The 21857-nt window shown below is 46.9% G+C and overlaps 1 protein-coding gene across 1 annotated transcript in view; it reads left to right on the forward strand.

Annotated features, from left to right (window-relative positions):
• LOC147626080 (short integuments 2, mitochondrial-like) overlaps positions 1–21857 on the forward strand; it is a 39924-nt gene that overhangs the window by 7591 nt on the left and 10476 nt on the right. The window contains exons 3-4 of the mRNA XM_086817645.1: positions 674–751; positions 860–989. Coding sequence (XP_086673771.1) covers positions 674–751; positions 860–989 — 208 coding nt within the window. The remainder of the gene's footprint in view (positions 1–673; positions 752–859; positions 990–21857) is intronic.

The following is a 21857-nucleotide window of genomic DNA, read 5'->3' on the forward strand; positions in this document are numbered from 1 at the left end:
GCAACGGGCTACCTTCAATCAGTTCCGTCGTGGGCTAAGTACAAGTGTTCTAAGGCCTTAACACCCAAGTGCTTTTTTCCCCAAAAACTAGGCCTTGAATAACTGTGTGCTAAAAACTGCCCACCCCCCCCCCCCCCCTCTTCTCTTCTCCTGCTGTTTTATAAAAACAGCCTCCATGGTTTTTTTATAGCAAAAAATAGCATTAGCTTTCTTTAAAAAAATGCTACCCTATTATAGTTGACTGCAGCCTGCTTTTTCTACAAAAACAGCCCACCAACCACGTGTGTGTGTGCGTGCGTGCGTGCGTGCGCGCACCCATTGCCATCTGTCTGTGCCAGCCTACCACCTGGCCTATACAGCCTATCCAGGTGCTGCACGGCTTGTGGCAGGTTCTGTACGGCTGTTTCCAGGCTCTGTACATCCTGGTACAGGCCTGTACAGCCATTCTGCACATCCAAGGTCTAGCTGCATACCTGCGCATATCTGCTGGCTGCTGTTTCTAGCAGCAGCATGTATGTATTCATGTTTGTGCATGTATGCATATGGTGCATCCATGTTTTATATAAATATATACGTATATATATATTCTATGGCTTGGTTTTGCTTTAACTTTTTTACATGCTGATTATTTTGACTAGGGCTTGGTTTTGCTTTAACTTTTTATATGTTGCAGAAATGGATAGATTATTTTAAGGCAAAGAAGGAACCCATTGTGTTCGTGAATGCACACAACAAAGACTCAATAAAGTTGGTGAGGTTAGCTGCCCAGATGGATTTGTTAATGTGTGACTACCGATTTTTTTCTAGGGATGTGTAACGTATGCAAGCCTCTCAGTAAATGTTCATTTTTTGTGCAAAGTTGTTTCACGAGATCCGTCATCAACTCAAAGATCTTATGGAGAAACCAACATTGTCGATAATGGTAGTGGGTATCCCCAACGTTGGAAAGTCAGCAATCATCAATGGACTGTATGCCTTGAGTCACCATGGTTGGTATGATTTGAATGATCTTGCTGGACACAATCAAAATTGGTTTTTGTTGAAAATACTAGGAAGGGTTTGTGTTCCTACTTGTATATTTTGTATGTATACAACATCGTCTTAGGTGTTGAGTATGTACTATGAAATGAGCGAGGAGAATTGCCATGGCTGGCTGTTCTCGAAGGTAGACAAGGGGAGAGTGTAGGAGCCATGCTGGGGCTTTTTGTTAGTCCCCACATGACCTATCCAAGGATCATGTGACCTAGAACACCGTGAGGACTAGGGTTTGATCGCATACGAGAGAAACCCTAACAAGGTTTCATAAACCCAGCATCGTGCACATCGCATGATCGCTATAGATTCTGGCTAGCAACTCACGAGCCAACCATAGGTTTAATGCCTTGAACCACCCTTGAGCCTGAGGTTTGATTACCGCGAACCTACCAAGCTGACATGACCCCAACTTGGCGTCCCATACCGCCGGGACAAGCCACCGCTTGCAGCTCCATGGCCTTGAGGTTTAGCACACACTTAGCAGCTCTCCTGTCTGCTACGTGGATACCTCTAATAACTCATATGTGCCCTCAAGGTCACTTATATAGCAACAACATCAAACCCTTTTCCAATAACTCATTTACCTCTCCTCCTCTGCCGGGCTAGGCTTACGCGGTAAGGTGGCTGGTTTGGAGGCAAACTCCCAGGAATGAGGTCAATTTGATGATCTTCTAGCCTCTCTGGTGGTAGTTCATCGGGTAAAGAATTTGCAGAACAATCTTTATACCTCTATAAGAAATCAAGCCTCTCCGTATCCAAACTAGAGAGAGACTCTTTAGGCTCAGACTCTTTATTTTTAGAGTCTTTTACAAAAAGCAAGTACAAGGAAACATATGACTTCATTGCTTTGGAAATTTGTACTTGGGATATCATGGAAATAGAGTTTCCTTCCACTCCCACATCAAAAGATATATTCTTACCTTTGAAAGGAAACTTAAACTTGCTTTGGTCCCAATCAATGGCTAGATCAACTCTCCTATGCCAAGGCATATACCAAGTACAATATCACAATGGCTGAGATTTCCCATAGCAAAATTCTCATGATCTACATACTCCCCTATCTCAAGTCTAAGTTTCTCGAGGATTGGGGTGATTTTTGAGATTGCATCCCTTCAAAGGCAACACCTAACATTTCCAGAGTGCCAAATCTCTCCTTAGGGAGTTTGATGAGAGCTTTAACGATCCCAAGATGGATTTACTGGTGAGTATCACTAGTATCAAAGTGGATAAGAACATACTGGTTGGCAACCTTGTCCTAAGCCATAAACAGCTTCCTCTTTTTTGAAGAAGTATCCTCTTGTTGCAAGCGTTCTTCAGGGAGGGCATTCACTTGAGGTGATTTTTGTGGCTGATTCTCCTTCTTTGGCTTATTGGGGCACTTTTTAGCCATATGTCCTTTTTCTCCACAGTTGAAGTAGGCCGAAAAGAGTGGGTGATAAGAGGGCAGCCCTATTTCACCCCAATAGTGCTGGAAATCTCCTATGATGTACCTCTTTCCTTGGTATACCCTGCAAGCCTTTGATACGCCAGCTTCCTTCTGGATGGCAGATGTGTTTACCACCATTCTTCTGCTTCTGCTCTTGTTGTTTTGACTTCTTTCGGTCAAACACCTTGGCCTTCTTCTTTTGGAACTCTTCTTTGTAGGACTTCCGAATTGTCCAAGGCATATGCAATTCTTTTGCTTCTATGGTTGTATCTTCGGCTGCTTCCAAGGTGTTTGGTTTTGTCATCTTGATCGCCTGTCAAAGCATTGGATTTAAGCCATGTATAAACTTCCTCGTCTCCATATTTGAGGGAATTTCATTGAGAGATGTGAATTTTTAGGAGGTTGCAACAAACTTATTGATATAAGTTTCAACATTCTTCCCTTGGTTCTGCTTCAATTCATCCCATTTCTACTGCACATGAGCTTCAAAGTATGAAGGTAAAAACTTCTTATTCAACATCTCCTTGGAAGTCCTTCAAGGTCTTTCTTCATGGACAATCTTGAGCCACCAATTCAAAGGCAACATCCTTCAAGTGCATTCTCGCCATCTTGATCTTGGACTTTTCTGAATAATACCAAAAGCAGCATTGAATTGCCTAATGAAAGAAACAGCTTTTTGACTTACCATAAAAAGCATCAAACTTGACGCTCTTTTCTTCGGGCTTGAACTCGTGCTTGGCAGCTACTTGCGAAGTTTCTTTATGAACCGCTACTTCATTCGCCGTGACAACCTTGGGCGAATCAGCCACCATGGACATTTGTGGTTCTTTGGCTTTCTCCTTGTCCTTATGAGGATTTTGAGGCGGCTTGGTATGGTAGGACTTCGAGGTTACATCTTGATTACCTTCTCCGATGATGGTGGGTGAAGTAAATTTCATGGTCTTTGACTTTCCTGAAGTACAGACTCATTTCATACTGAAGTAGGCTTTTGTTGTTGCAGCACCATCAATCGTAGCAACTTTCGTAGTAAGAAAGCTCCAAAGATGTAATATGCAACGGAAGTCTTTGTATTGGAAGATCCTGTCACGCAAATGCTCACACCGTCTTTTGTATCGTGAGTTTCGTGAGTTTAGCAATCCACTTTAATACTTCAAACTTTAAAGAGATGAGAGAGAGATATATGAGAACTGTACACCAGATTGGGTCCCGAATTACCCACTGAAGGGCCCCCTATTCCACTAACGAGATAGTATTTGCTTTATTACTTTAGAGAGAATGACTGTGGACTGTAGACAAGCCAAACGCAAGATCTCGGAGGATCGGAAGCTTGGCTGAACTGTACACGGTTGTAGAAACACCTCAATGAACTGATCTCGAGCCTATGCACTCTTCCCAAGGGCATGAGGAAGGGCTGCACACTTGAGGCTGAGAAAGGACTGCGGTGGACTGTTCTAAGCTATGTAACTATGCTGTAAATGCTTATGAATGATATGTTACCTTCACCAGAGGACTGTTGAATGTATGGATGATGCACAGAAGGCAGAATACTGTTGTAGAACTGATGCTCGACTGAAAACGCAGGTAGGACTGCTGTAGAAGTGTAAACACAGGGCTGGATTGGACTGAATAGCTGTCGGCTCTGATCTGTGCAGAAACGCAGATGTATATGCTATTCTGGTGCTTGTTGACTGGCTGCGCCTATGACTTGTATGGCTGCGCCTAGATCTGCAAGGGAATGTAGAGCTACTGAACTGTTGTATGAGACTGCTGAATTGCTGCGTTAAACTACAGTGGCTGTTGGAGGCAAAAACGCGAGCTCCCTAGGGTGGAGAAGCAAACGCAGAAGCTCCAATAGGGTTGGATTAGTCTAGGGCTGAAGGTGGGGATGCTCCTAAGGCTGAGGATGAAGGCACCTAGCTTCTGAAGACTGAATGAATGTTTAAGCCCTATGCAAGCCTATTTATACTAACTAGGGGCTGGTCAAGTTGGCTGGTCATTTATTTAATAAACTTCATGTTTATAAATGACATTAAATGCTAAATAAATACCATAAAATATGGAAAAAATACCAGATAAATCCTAGTAAATTCCCTAAGGCTTCTGGGATGAATGATGAGGAATGACCTACGTAGCTCGTACCTGACTTATCCTGGACTGAGGATGTACAATGGGGTCACGGCGTACGACAAATATCATCCTACTGGGTTCTAATAATGTACAAATGTTGCACTGCTGATGATGAGCCATCTTGTCACCATGCACTGAGTGCAGAGTGCATGTGACATTCCCTCCTGCTTAGCTTGGCGGCAAGTTCATGGCTTCCAAGTAGTCCGCCAACAACTGGGGGTACTCTTGAAAGAACTCCTTGTCTAGCCATACGGCTTCGTGGGTACCTCATTCTCGGAATTTCGTATAGAACTGACGTATTCGTCGACCGGAACCATGCTTCCAACGATGAAGAAGGATATGTGCGGGCTCGATGACTTCTGCTTCGTCTACCATGTCTGGCTGCTGTTCATCTGAAACATCAAACACTTCTGGACCAACATATGGTTTTAGCCAAGAAACATGGAAAACATCATGCATTGTCCAACTGGTAGGCAACTTTAACTTCATGGAGACATTACTTAACTTCTTAACTATTGGAAAAGGGTCAAAACTACGGAATGAAAGCTTGGGACAATGTTTGTCCACTTGTTTCAATCTTTGTTTCATGATGCACTGATAGACCCAATCCCCTTCCTTGAAGTGGATATCTCGTCTAAACTTACATGTCTGTCTGTGAACTGAATAATGGCCAGGCTTAAAATTGAGGGACAAATTGGGTTGAGTACCGAACTCTGCGGAATTGGGTTGAGTACCGAACTCTGCGGAATCGACATACCGATCTTCTATGCTTGCTAAGTCTTTTCCAGAGATGTTGAGAATGGTAGACTCCTGACTGGTCGGGATGCTGGTCTTTCTACTAAGAACATTTGCTACTAGGTTATGCTGACCAAGGATGTACTTAATCATTCATCCAACCTGTTGGAAGAGCTGACCTTGTCTACTATGCTGAGCACTCAATGGGCACTTGGCATCATCGAGAGCCACTTAAGTGCTTGGTGGTCTGTGGTGACTGTGAAAATGTGTCCATAAGGAACATGTTTCAAATGTTTGAGAACTGAATGTTGTTCTAGCTTGCTCTTGAAAGTCTTGAAGAGACAAGAGGGAAACTTGCTAGGAGGTAAAGCTAACTGTGGGATACCGGGTAGAAGATCATCCTTAAAAATGTCTAAATGAGAAAGGAGATCTGCCAACTGAGGGACTGAAGATGATGAGACAGCGGTTATCGATGAGATAGAAGCTGTCTGAGGAGAAATCAATGCTCCTTCTGCTCCGTTGCACATAGCTCGTCGGGCTTGGAGATGAGAAGTCATAGGAACGCCAAGAATGCTCCTATCCCCCCGAATCATGATAGGCTCAGGAAAACCTTTAGAGATAATAAAGGTGTCCTGCTCCCAATTGGGAATAGGTAAATACTGACGAAACCATTGGATTCCTAAGATCATGTCACATTCCAAAAGAGGAGAGACAATGAAATCTTGCTGGAATGAGACCTTTTGAACTTGAAAAGAAAACTGCTGTGCCTGTTGAGATATGTGGATGTGGAGACCAGGTGTAAACCCGTCTAACTCCAAATGATAGGGCACTAAGATACAGCTCATGTTGGTAGCCAACTGGGTAGAGATGGCATCCTTAGAACTGCCCATGTCAAAAAGGATTATGAATTGTCGGCCCTTGGCAGAGCCATAAGCTCAGATCAGGCTTTTCTGTGTGGTTGTTGCCTCACCCTCTTGCTTAGCATCAAGTACGACGGATGGCATGGAATGCATAGAAGGTAAGATCTGAACTGCATTGGTGGTAGCAAGCGGGTCTGGAGGAGCGGGGGATACTGCGGCAACTGTGGCAGAAGGCTCTTTGGAGGCTTGCTCCGCTTGCCTTTTTGGACAATTTTTCTTACCATGCCCAATGGTATGACAGAAAAAACATCGGTTTTCTGACTGATACTGTCTTTGCTCCTCTAGGAGGAAGATAGCCTCTAGTGATGCCTGCTTGAGCCTTTTTCTCAGGGGTCTTCTTAGGCTTGGATTCCTTACCTCTTGAACTAGAGCTAGGACGGGTGTCTGTCTTAGTGTCTTTAGAAGACGAATTACCCTTTTTCCTGTTGGGGTTTGGTACTAGACTGTGAGGACTGCTTGGGCTTGCCTCCGTTCATCTTCATTTCTTCATTCTGAGCGAGAGTCAAAGCCCGGTCATATATACTAGGTTCAAAGTTACGAACTGTGAACCGAATGTTAGGATCCAATCCACGAATGAATTGCTCCATCTTGGCCTGCGCAGATAGCCCTAACTGTTGTGTAAAGTGATAACCTTTCCAAAAAATTGAAGCACTGGGGATCCGTTCTATTTGAGTCCATAGAACTCATCTTTCAGACCGGTCATGTACTGGGGCGGGAGAAATCTGGTCTTCAGGTCATGGACAAAGATGTCCTAGTCAAAGGCTGTGACACCTGTGGCCTGGTCTGTATGAATACTAGACCAATGCTGCCACTAAGTGACTGCCTCACCATTGAGATGGGGATCCGCTAAGTGGACTTTATCTTGTGGGTCTATGATCCTAGCTAATGGAAAACGAGCATTAAATTGATGAATAAATTAATTAACTGTTCTTTCCTTCGGGCCTCATCCTCTCTCCTTTGTTGTTCCATCTGAAAGAAGAGGGAGATGTAGTCGGGTGTTGCTAGAGGCGGAGGAGAACGTGCTGCGGCTGCCTCCAAGAGTTGGATATGCTCGATGAGCAGCTAGCTGGTTCTAAGCTCTAAGAAGAGCTATGGTGTCCGTTGTAGGCGGAAGAACATGGTCTCCTTAGGGGGAGACGTCTTCTGGCTGATGAGTACTGTCTTCTGTAGACATGATGCTGAAGTCGGTGGTCATGCCGGAACGCAATCTAACCATCCAAGGATGCCCCCATGCTAGGATACGGTGTATGTGGACAATCTGAATCTGATACCAATGTAATATGCAGCAGAAGTCTTTGTATTGGAAGATCCTGTCATGCAAATGCTCACACCGTCTTTTGAATCCTGAGTTTCGTGAGTTTAGCAATCCACTTTAATACTTCAAACTTTAAAGAGATGAGAGAGAGATATATGAGAACTGTACACCAGATTGGGTCCCGAAGTACCCACTGAAGGGCCCCCTATCCCGATAACGAGATAGTATTTGCTTTATTACTTTAGAGAGAATGACTGTGGACTGTAGACAAGCCAAACGCAAGATCTCGGAGGATCGGAAGCCTGGTTGAACTGTACACGGCTGCAGAAACACCTCAATGAACTGATCTCGAGCCTATGTACTCTTCCTAAGGGCATGAGGAAGGGCTGCACACCTGAGGCTGAGAAAGGACTGCGGTGGACTGTTCTAAGCTATGTAACTATGTTGTAAATGCTTATGAATGATATGTTACCTTCACCAGATGACTGTTGCATGTATGGATGATGCATAGAAGGTAGAATACTGTTGTAGAACTGATGCTGGACTGAAAACGCAGGTAGGACTGCTATAGAACTGTAAACGCAGGGCTGGATTGGACTGAATAGCTGCCGGCTCTGATCTGTGCAGAAACGCATATGTATATGCTGTTTTGGGGCCTGAAAAGGTGCTGACTGGCTGCGCCTATGACTTGTATGGCTGCGCGTAGATCTGCAAGGGACTGTAGAGCTGCTGAACTGCTGTATGAGACTGCTGAATTGCTGCGTTAAACTGCAGTGGCTGTTGGAAGAAAAAATGCAAGCTCCCAAGGGTGGAGAAGCAAAAGCAGAAGCTCCAATAGGGTTGGATTAGTCTAGGGCTGAAGGCGGGGATGCTCCTAAGGCTGAGGAAGAAGGCGCCTAGCTTTTGAAGACTGAATGAATGTCTAAGCCCTATGCAAGCCTATTTATACTAACCAGGGGCTGGTCAAGTTGGCTGGTCATTTATTTAATAAACTTTATGTTTATAAATGACATTAAATGCTAAATAAATACGATAAAATATGGAAAAAATGCCAGATAAATCTTAGTAAATTCCCTAAGGCTTCTGGGATGTTCTAAATGATGCACAAGCATATGAATGCATATTATGCAAGATGCAGAGTGCTTTCTGATGGAAACTCTAAGGCTTCTATTGACTCTACATGCATGAATGATTCTCTCCAAGTGGGTTAAGGGACTTGACTTATTGACTGACCCGCTATGACTGACCCGCTAAGGTTGAGGAATGACCTATGTAGCTCGTGCCTGACTTATCCTGGATTGAGGATGTACAATGGGGTCACGGCGTATGAGAAATATCATCCTACTGGGTTCTGATAATGTACAAATGTTCCACTGCTGACGATGAACCATCTTGTCACCATGCACTGAGTGCAGAGTGCATGTGCAAAAGACTTTATCTTTAGCTCTTCTCTCCATCAAAGCTTGAATCTTTGGATTTGCTTCTAAAAAGACACTATCAAAGAATGTCGAGAACCTCCAGACTATTGATGAATGCTCTTCTCTCTTTCTTCTGTGATGGTGAATGTAATTTGTGGATTGGCCAAGAATTCTGTCACCCCAAGAAAGTTCTCACAAGAGAAGACTTAGCTCTGATACCATGTAACGCAGGGACACGTGAAAGCGACAAAATTGATGAACTACTTGTAACAAGGGGAACATGCCCCTCCCCCTTTGCAAGAATTTATTGAATCAAACCAGGGGCACAACGTGCTTGAACCTTTACAATAGATGAGACGTCCCTTTTTTGTAAATGAAAAGGGAGTGCTTCAATTCATAGGTTTGAGGCTTCAAAGCTCTAGAATGGAAAGAGTAAGCTCCAAATGACAAGTGCCAGCTTCCGTCCCCGGAAGGTGACACTTTTTCTCTGGCTCACAGCGCATAGAGGATTGGCTGTGGGGGCTTGGCTTGCTTTTGGTAGACACCCAGCGTCCTGCCCTCGGTGCGATCATGCACAGGAGTCACAGCGGCACTGCTTATGGGATTGCCCACAGGCACAGCAGGTCTGGCAGCGCGCTCTCAGGATGGTTTTTGCAGGTTCTCCAGGGGAGATGTTGGTGACATGGGGTGCGGTAGCTTGGGCCACGGATAGCGGCCCTGCACTTGGATATGAGGACGCTCCTGGCAGTGTGACCATCCAGGTCTCTGACAGGGCGATGGCGGTGGTTCCGACGCCAGACTTCTCCTCGGCAGCCTCTCAGGAGGGGGTCGGGCAGAGATGGGAGTTGATCAGCAGCATGACGGCCTGGCACATATGGAGAGCCCGATGCAGGGAGGCCATTGACCACCAGACGACTCCACCGGCGGAGGTCATACAGGCCCTCTGGGTGGACATCATCCACACCTTGAGAGGACACTGGGGGAAACTCCAGGGAGACTCGGATCGCATGAGAGGGCGCCGCAAGGCTTTCCTCCGCACTTGGCAGCCTGGCCCTTTCCTCACCGCGAGGGACGAGGATGTCATTTGGCACTATCGGCCGCCAGTTTGGCTTTTCTCACCTCCTTCATGTATTACTAGGTAGCCCCCCCCAGAGAGCGGCCGGCCACGGGGGGGAGCTCAGGTGTTCATTGTGTTTTATCCCTCCTTGCGAGGTGAGCTTTGTAGCCATATGGCGTTTTCTCATTAACTAATAGAAGGATCTTTTTTCCGGAAAAAAAAAAAAGACTGAAACAAGTGGGCAAGCGATGCCTAAAGTGATTGTTCCGGAGCTTTGGACCTTTTCTTGTCTAGAGAAAGATCAACGAGGTTTCAATGAAGTTGAAGCTACCTTCGAGCTAGACTATGCATGATGTGTTCCATGTCAATTGGCTAAAACCATATGTAGGTCCAATCCCTTCAGAAGTGAAAGACGAAGCGGAACCAGACATAGTTGATGAAGCTGAAGTAATGGTTCTAGAATAAATCCTTTTGCACCGCTTCAAGCATGGCTCAAGCCGAAGACAAAGACAGTTTCTCACGAAGTTTCAAGACCGAGGGACTCACGAAGCGATATGGCTTGACAAAGATTTCTTTGATGACTATCCGGCTTTATTGACGGACTATTTGGAAGCTATGCAGCTTCCGTCAAGTCAAGTCGAAGAGAATGTCATGTGCATCCTGCACTTGGATGCCACGTGGACATATCTGAATAAGGTGCAGGACCTGCAGTGGAAACTAGTCCCATGTGAGCCCAGTTTGGGACGAGTCAACCAAGGTTCCACTCTACAATTGACCTTTTTTTTTTTTTCATGGGCCTTTAGCCTTGGCCCATAGGCCTTGAGCCTTTGAGGCTTTGGGCCTTGGCCTCTCTCTTGCCTCCCTCCCTATAAGAAGACACACACACTCCCTCTCACACTTCAAGCTTTAGCTTCACACACACACACACTCTCTCTCCCTCAAGCGGCAAGCCTCAATGGCCAAGGTCTCAAGTTTCAAGCTCACACAAGCAAGCTGTAGCCTCTCAAGACACACTCTCTCCCTCACACACACACTCTCTCAAGCTTCACACACACACACACACACACACACACACCCACCCTCACACTCAACTTCTCAAGTTTTCCCTCAACTTTCAAGGATCAAGCCTCACTCCCTCTCTCTCTCTCTCTCAAGCTATCAAGTGACAAGGAGGCATCCATCATCCATGGCATCCTCCTTGTGGTAGTGGCTCTTCAAGTTCCAACTACATGTAGAAGGACGACGGGATGGACACGGTGGGATGAGGTCAATCACACCCCATCCCCTCATGGAGGTGGTGGTACTGACAAAGTAATTTTTAAGTGCCGTTCCTACCCCCGTCCCCGTTCCCTACATATGGCCGTCCCCCGTCCCGTTCCCGTTCCCGTCCCCGTCCCCATCACCCGTTACCGTCCCCCGTCCCTTGTGACTATGGCATTGGGTATGCTTAGGCTACCCAAGAGGGGCTAGGAAGGCCCTAGGCCTTGCCCACCAACCCATAGAAGTGCTGGGCAGGCTGTCAGCCAGTGCAAGGGGCTTGGCTAGGCAGCCAACAGGCCCTAGAGCCAGCCCAGCCAGTCGGCCAGGCCAGCGGGCTGCCCAGCAACCAATCAGCCAGTGCCCAGGGGCTGCCCAGCAGCCTGCACAGGCCTGGACAGCAGCCCATCTCTCTCTCTCTCTCTCTCTCTCTCTCTATTTCTGCACATCTTCTATGTTGTGCGTTATCTTCACACGAACGATTGCTGAATTCTGAGCATTGAGGTTACCGATTCTTCCACTGAGCTTCCGCATGTTACATTGGTATCAGAGCATCAGGCTCAGCAAGGCTAAACATTTATTTACAGATTTACATCATTCTAATAAAGCAAATACACCATTTGTGGTGGGGGCCCTACGGAGGGTATTCGGGACCCAATACTGTGTCGTCTTCTCCCTCCTCTCTCTCTCTCTCTCTCTATTTCTGCACATCTTCTTCTATGTTGTGTGTTATCTTCGTCATGAACGATTGCTGAATTCTGAGCATTGAAGTTACCAATTCTTCCACTGAGCTTCCGCATGTTACATTGGTATACAGCATCGAGCTTAGCAAGGCTAAACACTGATTCAATCCCAAATGAAGGTGCACAGTCTAAGGAAAGGAATGCAAGACATGGAAGAAGTTCCCAGGAGGTTGGTTGGTAGTGTTCCACAAGGCTCAAGGGGAATGGCAATCTTGTGAGTCGGGTGCCACTTGCGGCACACTAGGAAAGGCTTTCACGCAACGGTTCCATAGACTCAATACTTAGGAAAAGAAGACCAGAGAAAAGTGTTCAGGGATAGGGTATGAAGGGAAAAGAGACAAGATGGAACAAATGCATAGATCTTTATTAGAGTTAGAGTGGATATGGAGACCGAGCAAGGTTTTTAGTGAAAAGGTTGCCAGGAAGGGAAGGATGACATGTTCGGGACTCTGTGAATAGACAATGGGATGATGAGAGTCATCCAAGAATAGGTCATCAAGTTTAGCAGAGGGGGATGTCATGTGCAAGACATGTGCAGGCTTAACCCGAGCTTATTTCCTTGAAGGGCAGCAAGATAAAGAATAAGATTAGAACCAGATCAAGACTTGATTCAAGAATTGTAGTAGCTAGGTGTGGTAAGGGAAGGTACAGGAGGAACCTAGGAGGTTGTCCGCTAGCTTTTATGGAGCTTTATCTGAGTCGGTTGCAGCATGTGAAAGGGGGTTTGTCTAGGGACTTGGCCAATAGTAGGTTGGTTAGTCTAGATGGGCTTTTCATGGCTATAAATAGCATCTTGTTGAGTTCTTGTGATTCATTCAATCTCTCCTTGTGATTGTGTCATAGACTAGGGGTAGTTAGGTGATCTTCCACCTTTTCCAAGCAAGACTTGTACTACCTTTTTCGTACAATATGAATATATTGAATAGTCAGCTCTCTCTCTCTCTCTCTCTTACTTTTTCCCACCCCTGCTCAGGCCCCCAAGGCAGTAACATAATGGGGACTTGAATTTCATCCACTTCTTCTCTCCCACTGCCTGTTCTTTGCTTGCTCATTTCAAACATTCCCTCCCTCTACAATGGGAGGGTCTGTAGATGACAAAATCAGCCAGCTTGATCATATCCTTAGGGATCTTATCAAGGACCAGAAGAAGACATTGGACAACACCATCACCGCCATCAAGAAGGACTTATTGACGCGCATGGGGAAGCTGGAGGCCGAAGCAGAAATATGGAAGGAAGAGAAGCTTACCATGCAAGAGGAGTGGGAGAAGGAAAAGCTCGCCATGCAGGAGGAAATCAACCTTTTGAAGGGCGAAGTGGCATCCTTACGCAATCGTCCACGGGAGGAAGGAGAGACTCTTGAGGCGGACAAAGAGGCGATCAAAGAAGAGATCACCAAAACCCTCACCCACACAATCGAGGGGAAAATGGAGGCGGCCCGCGAAGGATGGGTAGAAGTGATGAAGAAGAACATCAAAAAGGAGGTGCAAGAAGATGTACAAGTGATGAAGAAGAACATCAAGAAGGAGGTACAAGAAGATGTACACATGATGCAGTCTACTCTTGATGAAGAGAAGATGCGACGGATCCGGCGCCTCAACATCCGAGTCACAGGGATACCAGAGAGCACTACCTCCACGCCCGAGATTGACGGGCGGAACCTATGTACCAAGCTAGGACTAAAGGAGGATGAGCCGCTCCCATTCACTAGAGTATGGAGGACAACCCCAAAGGACTCCACCAAAGGCAAGGCCTTAGTGCTACAGTTCCCGGACGAGGAGAGTAGGATGAGCTTTATGAGAAGACGGGCTATCTTGAGGAGCTTGCCAGGGGACCTCATCTACTTCGATGATGACCTCACATGGATGCAACTGGAGCATAGAAGATTATGCATGCCGAAGATCAAGGCGGAACGCAAAGAAGGGAAGAAGACACATTATAGGGATGGTCACATCTACATTGATGGGAAGAGGGTCGAATAGCGCCATCTGGCCTATGAGACACGGAGGAAACAACATGAGGACAAAGAGATACACATAGCAATCTGGAACTGTAATGGAGTCCTATGGACACATCCAGGGAGACTTGAGGAGGTGATGGAGGGCCGGGATATCATCTTGATGACAGAGACACATGAGAGCCCGGAGAGGGGCTTACCACGGGTTGAGGGTTATCAGTGGGAGTTAGCTCACCGGTAGGGGATGAGACAGGCCACCTCCCGAGGTTCAGGAGGTATTGCAGTGCTTTTCAGGCATGGGTTACATGAGCATGTTCGAGTCGTAGCACGAGACTCGGAGGCGAGATACATGTGGATTAGCTTACGCCTCTCAGTGACCAGATGGATTTATATCGCCCTTTGCTACTTTCCTCCGAAGGGGTCGCGGTTTGCCACCACCGAGGAGCCGGGTGGAGGAGAGGCTAGTGAGTCTCCATACTCTGTCTTATCTGAGGAGATCTTACACTATTCGACACTGGGAGAAGTCTTCTTGATGGGGGACTTCAATGCACGGACTCAGAGCAGACAGTGCGAGATCTATGACTTTGAGGATCCCTTGCGACTAGAGCCGCTAGCTACAGAGGATACAGGGACCACTCGGATCTCCGTTGATGGAGGACTGACAGCACTGGATATGGGCAACATCTGCTGGAGCTTGGGGCCCGACACCATCTCGTTATTTATAATGGGATGACTCAGTGGCCAGATTCAGGTGGGTTGACTTGCTTTCCAGTGGGAGGCGGCAGTAGTACAGTGGATTATGTGATGGGATCTCGGGAGGCAGCAGATATGGTGTCTCACTTCACCGTACCACCATGCCCCATTGGGGCGGATCATACATACCTATCCCTCACTTTCAGGAGCTTATTGGAGACCCACCCACCCATCATACAGCCACCACGCACTATTTTTCACTTCACTCAGGACCTAGCCGAGGTGTACGACTATCATGTTCATGATCAGCTATTTGCCTTAGATCCATCGGCACCCATGGCCATGCTCACCTCCCAGCTCTCACATGTACTTCACTCCGCACCCGCGAGGAGTTTCCCATTCCACATACAGACATAACGGCCACCTACATCTGGGAGCGTGCCCCAGAACCGATGGTATGATGATGAGTGCAGAAACCTTTACCGCAGTCTCCGAGTGCAGAGGGCTCGCGGCGAGATCACTTGGAGGCAGGCAGGCAAGAGGATGCATACTCTCACCCGCCGTAAGCGGCGAGCTTATGAGGCGGCTCAGTACTGGGACATTGACGGGCGACAGATCATACAGGATTACAGGGAGAGCATCTCATCTATGCTATTGATACATTGGCACCATTTCTTGCTTATCTCTTCAACAGAGCTCTGTCAGAGGGGTTTCCGGCTGAGTGGACGATGCTCACTATTGTGCCGATCCATAAAGCGGGAGATGTACTAGACCCCGGGAACTACAGGACCATCATGATTGGCCATATATTGGCCAAACTATACGGGGCAGTTTTGGAGGCAGAGCTGAGCACTCATGCAGAGGTTGGGGGATTGAGAGCAGCAGGCCAGGCAGGCTTCCGTCGAGCCTTCTCGACCATCGACCACATTTTTACATTGAGGTGCCTGATTGATCAGGCCAAGGCACGGAGGCAACTTCTCTATTGTTGCTTTGTGGATTTCCGCAAGGCATTTGATACTGTGCCCAGAGAGCGCCTCTTTCGGCGACTACAGACACTAGGCATACCTTCAGACATGATGTGGGACATATACAGGCTATATGAGCAGGTCTTTGGGAGAGTCCGATGCCCAGGAGGCTTGTCCGACACAGTTGCTAGCACCATTGGTGTGAAGCAGGGGTGCCCGCTCTCCCCACGCTCTTTGGGCTCTATATTGATGAGGTGGTCGGTTACATCACACAGGGAGGAGGTTCTGGGGTTGAGCTATTAGGTATTACTGTCCATGTTATGCTTTATGCTGATGACGTCTTGGTATCCGACACGCAGGTTGGGCTTCAAAGACACCTTGTGGCTCTTGATGACTTCTGCGCACAGCAGGGGCTCACAGTGAACCTTGGGAAAACCAAGGTTATGATCTTCCACACTTCACCCGCAGTCAGGAGCCACACTACTCTCACATTAGCAGGAGGGCGGGTCGAGGTGGTGAGCTCTTATGTTCACCTTGGCATCACATTTACTAGCTCAGCTGGACGCTTCTCCATGGCTCAGGCAGTCCGAGACAGAGTGACCCGGGGGTATGCAGCTCTTGCTGGCCTTGAGCGTCAGTGTTATCAGGCACATTTTCAGGAACCCCGCACGAAGGGGTGGCTCTTTGATACATTAGTGACACCAGCCTTGATGTATGTAGCAGCGGTTTGGGCACTAGGGCTTGCAGCCTCCACATGGGTACAGCTGGAGAGACCACAGATCTTGATGCTCTCGAGGATGATATGCAGCAAACCATCTGTCCCGCACGACATTGTTCGAGCTGAGTTTGCTGCACCACCTATGGCAGTGGAGGCATTGTTCCAGACGATCTCCTTTATGTACAGGATGAGGGAGATGCCCATGGAGAGATTATCCCGCCGAGCTTTTGAGGCATCCAGACAGCTGGCCGAGGCTGGACACACTGGATCTTGGTATGCACAGATGCTACAGTGGTTCTCACATCATGGTATAGACATTGAGCGGTTGCCACCTTTTCAGTATGATCAGTCTGCTCCACGGGGTTACCTCTCTCTCAATGAGAGGAACAGAGTGATGAGACAGGACATATGGCAGCGCTACATACAGGAGACATGGACAGCACCAGAGAGCCCACTACCACCGAAGATGCTGTACTACAGAGACCACTTTATGAGCATCTCAGGGGATGGGTTTATACATCGACCACGGTACATGGATGTATACATGCCACACAGCTCTCGCGTTGCTATTGGACAGCTACTATGAGTCTCATCACATCAGCTAGAGATAGAGGCTGGGAGAGCGGCACGGGTTCCTAGAGCTGAGCGGATATGCAGATTGTGCCGCGAGGTGGTGGAGACTGAGGATCACTTTGTATGTAGATGTAGAGCCCACCAGGGGGTCAGAGATAGATATGCAGGATTGTTTGAGGAGCACTCTTCACTACATCAGTTGATGGAGGCCTCGGACCAGCGACAGCTTGGCAGACTACTACTGGAGCTTCATAGTTCTCGAGAGAGACTCCTCCAGACACCCGCTCCCACTAGGGGTGGGAGACAGTCCCAGCTGACAGATTTCTTCCAGAGAGCTATGCCAGTGCCAGCTGATGTACCACGTGGGGTGACCGCACAAAGAGCAGAGGAATTGAGAGCCAGGAGGAGACCTAGACAGTCTGGACATAGAGCACCCCGACTCCGTCACCGAGAGATAGCAGCTATCCGAATGAGACACCAGATGGAGACACAAGAGAGGCTAGCTCGCTTTCATTCAGACTCAGGGTACATGTTCATGCCATTCACAGCCTCAGCATCGGCGATGTATGATATCTTATATCCCTCTTATGGCACAGGATGGAGTTAGACATAGATCTGCATAGCATGCTTGTACTACCCCTTCAGCATATAGAGATGCATCTTGCCTTAGCACTCCATCCACATCCCCACCCCCCTTATATTGTTTGTATATGGGCTCCACCGATCCATGATGATTCACAGTTGTATCCAGACACATGCACACTTTTTCTTTTGTTTCTTTTCTTTCGATGACCGGAAGAACACAGTTGTATTATTTTTTGTCTAATAGGCTGACTTTGGCCTCTCGTAGACGTTAATATCTCTCTCTCTCTCTCTCTCTCTCTCTCTCTCTCTCTCTCTCTCTCTCTCTCTCTCTCTCGCGCGCGCGCGCACCCTGCCCGTCTCCTTGTCCGCCCGCTTGTGCGCTAGTCTCTTCGCCTCATGCACCTGCGCACCTTGCCTATCCGCTAGTCCCTTCCTCAGGCCCCCAGGGCAGCAACATAACTCTCTCTCTCTCTCTCTCTCTCTCTCTCTCTCTCTCTCTACTTCTTGCCTGTGGGAAGTGTTGCAAAGTGATCTCGAGGAATGGCTCCGTGTCTCCAAGAGAAGCTCGAGGCTCTCAAGCCGGCAATGAAGGCACTAATTGTCACCAGCCTGGACATTTCCTAGTATGAAAGGGGTTTGGTGGACTCCAGGATGTCTAAATATTTGGAAAGTACAAAGCTTTGGGAATGGGGTATTATCCTAGAATACAATGGACCACACTCCTAAAATTAGGAGAGTTGCTATTTTTGGCCCAACTCCGATGGAAATTCTGTTCGCGTCATTACATTTGGAATTGAGCAGATACCAAGAGTTGGTAAAGTGTCTATGATAGAATGTCTACTAATTGGGATATTTTTAGAGGTAAGGTTTATGGAAAGACCCATCTCTTAGATTGTTACATGTGGCAAGAAAGTGGACCAAAGTGAGACAGGTGGCCTGACACTTGTTAGAAAGTGGATCAAAGTGAGACAAGTGGCCTCACACTTGTCACTTTAGCTTTTGTGTGGCTCTCCACTTGTCATCAGATCCTTCTCTTTCCATTTTCACAAGTGATGTAATATTATTCTAAGCAGGTAAAAAAATCTTTTGAAAGAACATTTACTCTCCATCATGAGGAAAAAAACATATGAGTTTTTTTTCCCCGCCCACCCTATATATAGCCTATTTTTGTTTTTCAAATGCTTTTATATAAATTAAACATTTATTTGTTTTCTTTTCCCTTTGGTATTGCATCACCCTTGTCACCAGAGCTTGCACCACTCGGGACAGCAACCTTCTCTGCTCTTCATCACCATTGAGGTACCACAGTAACAAGTACAAGTAGGTACAACAAAAGGGCTAGTACAATAGGAATAGTGATTGTTACTGTGAGGGCAAAAGGACGAAAGGACTAGATGTACGAGATATCAGAGCAAAAAAACACATCATGAAATGCGTGAGTGAGTCTATATATAATGGTGAGTGAACATATGTACAAGAGTCCTCTGATGTGAGATGACTCTAAGGAGTAGTAGAAGAAGACCAGTGTAGAAGCAAAGACGATGTCAGAGTCGGTGATGAAGGCTCGCGTCGATGTGAGACAAAGGCACTCCGAGGTGGTAGTGGGCAGCAGAAGGTGGAGTGGTGATGTTGCGATGATGGTGTAGACTCTGGTGACAATGGTGCTATTGTACTTGAATGGTGATGAAGAGTAGAGAGGGCTGCCATCCCGAGTGGTGGTGGTGTAAGCTCTGGTGACAAGGGTGTTGCAATACCTGAGTGGTGGTGAGGAGTAGATATGGCGACCATCCTGAGTGGTGGAAGTGGTGAAAGCTTTGGTGATAAGGGAGTTGCAATACTTGATTGGTGGAAGAAAAACGATGATAAACTGTAGCAAAGAGTGGGCTGCTTTCCCAAATGGTGTACTAATGATAAAACGCTGAGGTGTTGTACTATGTAGTAGAGAGTGGGTTACCGTCCCCCATGAACTAAAGATAAAAACGCTGATGTTCTTTGTGTAGCAGCAACAAAGAGGGCTGCCGTCCCATAAGCTGAGGATAAAAACACTAATGTGCTGAGTGTAGCAAAGAGGGTTGCTGTCCCATAAGCTGTGGATAAAAATGTTAATGATATGTAACAGAGAGAGTGGGCTACTGTCCCAAGGTATGTTGCTATAGGAAAATGTTGTAGATATGCTATCAACGAAGAATATGTGCTAATGTAGGGCAAGAGCCAGCAATAGATTTCCCAAATCTATAAATTGGAGCCCTCTCTCTTCATTAATGGAGGCTCTCTTGCTACACACTAGCCTCTACCACCGTTACAGGCTGCCCTAATGATGGCTACTCTCTTTCTCTCTCTCTCTTGAAGGTTGCCCATGAAGAATACCGGTTGTTGGGGACTGTTTTGGAGGCTTCCATTGCGAAGAAATATTGAAGGCAAGGATAATTAATCATTTATTATGATTTCTAGCCATTGTACTTGTTGTACCAGCCCTTGTACCTGTTGTACCAGCTATTGTACTGGCTGTACCAATCCTTGTTCTTGTACCTACTGTACCAGCCATTGTACCGGTTGTACTAGCTTTTGTACTTGCTGTACCAACCATTGTACCTACTGTACCAGCATTTATACTTGTTGTACTTGCTGTACCAGCCATTGTACTTGTTGTACTTGTTGTACCAGCCACTGTATTGGCTGGACCAGCCACTGTACTTGCTGTACCGGCTGAATGGAGCGTTGTACTTGCTGTACCAACTCTATTGCATGAAGACCCGTGGTTTTTGGGGAAGAATCAGTACCCACACGGAGGTATATGGATTACAACATTCCTACAGTCTGTGTTCCAGTTCGGTTGCCTTGTGTTGGGCTGTGTTCTGGCATTTGTATATGGATAATCCGGCATCTCCCGTGGGAGAGTAAGGCCCTCAAAGCTTGTACATGATATTATTCTCCTTGGGTAATAAAATACTCCAAGGGGAGGGGTCGGCCCATTCCGGTCTCTATGCGGTGTCACACATGCAAGCTCCATTTTCAGTATTTGTGGATGTTTTGTCCAGCTTTTATGTTTTATGCAAAGTGACGATGGATATGTTAAGGCTGTGGCCATGTTTAAATGTTTTAATATGCATTGATGGTATCAACAAGTGTGTCAAAGGCCTTGGTCTCCCGAGCACCGCGAGTTATACTAATCAAGGAGAACAAGAAGACATCCGATTCCAATCTCAATGGAGAACAAATTACACTGGCACATCATGGTCCTTGATGCACGGGTCACGGACCTTGAACAAGAGAACACGGCATTCAAGGAGGAGGTGAGTGCATTGAAAGTGGAACTGGTAGCCGTCAAGAACACCGAGAAGGAAGAAGGGGAGATCAATGACAACACTCTCATGGCCATCAAAGAAGAGATCTCCAAGAAGATCACAAAGGACATGGAGGGAAAACTCGAAGCCAGCAGTCAGGATGGGTTGAACTGGTGAAGAAGAACATCCGTAAGAAGTGAGGAAGGAGACTCAAAGGGAAGAACACCAAATCATTCACACCACCATTAAGGAGGAGAAGATGAGGCATGCCCGCCGCCTCACGTCCGGCAACAATCTCGAGGCCCGCGAGGGTAGCTTCGTGGCGGTATGGGACGTCGCGAGGAGGAGATTGGTCGGTACGTCAACCTAGTTAGCTCAGCTCGTGGCTCGGTGGGGACAGCCAAGACTGTGGGCTTGCCCACGGCTGTCATGGTTGGGTGGTGAGTCAGGCCTGCACCCCCTTGTTGTTTGTTCGTTTGTTTGCAGGATTCGAGTCTCGTACGAGGAACGATCACGAGGAGATCCGGGGGGGATTTGACAGTGGTATGAGAGCATGCCTCGTGAACGAGCAAGTCGGTAGGTAGAGAAGATGAGGTCGAAGAAAGGTCTGTGTTCAAAAAGCTTGCTGTTTTTTCTGTGCATACCGCTGTTTTCAGAGCATGCCTCGTGAACGAGCAAGTCGGTAGGTAGAGAAGATGAGGTCGAAGAAAGGTATGTGTTCAAAAAGCTTGCTGTTTTTTCTGTGCATACTGCTGTTTTCAGATTCAGTATGTGTTCTTTTTTTCATCAAAGAACGCGTTATGATAGCGATTGTGGTCTAGAAAGGGTTGTTTGCCTTGCAAAGAAGAGGAAAGATGGTTTGAACTGTATAAACAGTTTCAGCAGAGAGAGAACAAAAAAAAAAGCATGGTTGCTTTTGGGTTGAACGAGAACGAGAGAGAGAGCGAGAGATGTATTCGGTTGACTCTGTGGGGTCGCATACACGTGTTGGTGAAACCGATCCCGTCAAGTGGGAAGACTCCGTTGGACACCCACACGCTTAATAGCACAACTTTAAAACCACAATTTGAAATGAACAACTTAATACAACTTGAATTTGAAATTGAAATG

Source organism: Cibotium barometz, chromosome 23, assembly GCF_041138505.1.
Source record: "Cibotium barometz isolate CiBa-2024 chromosome 23, ASM4113850v1, whole genome shotgun sequence".
Lineage (NCBI taxonomy): Eukaryota > Viridiplantae > Streptophyta > Polypodiopsida > Cyatheales > Cibotiaceae > Cibotium > Cibotium barometz.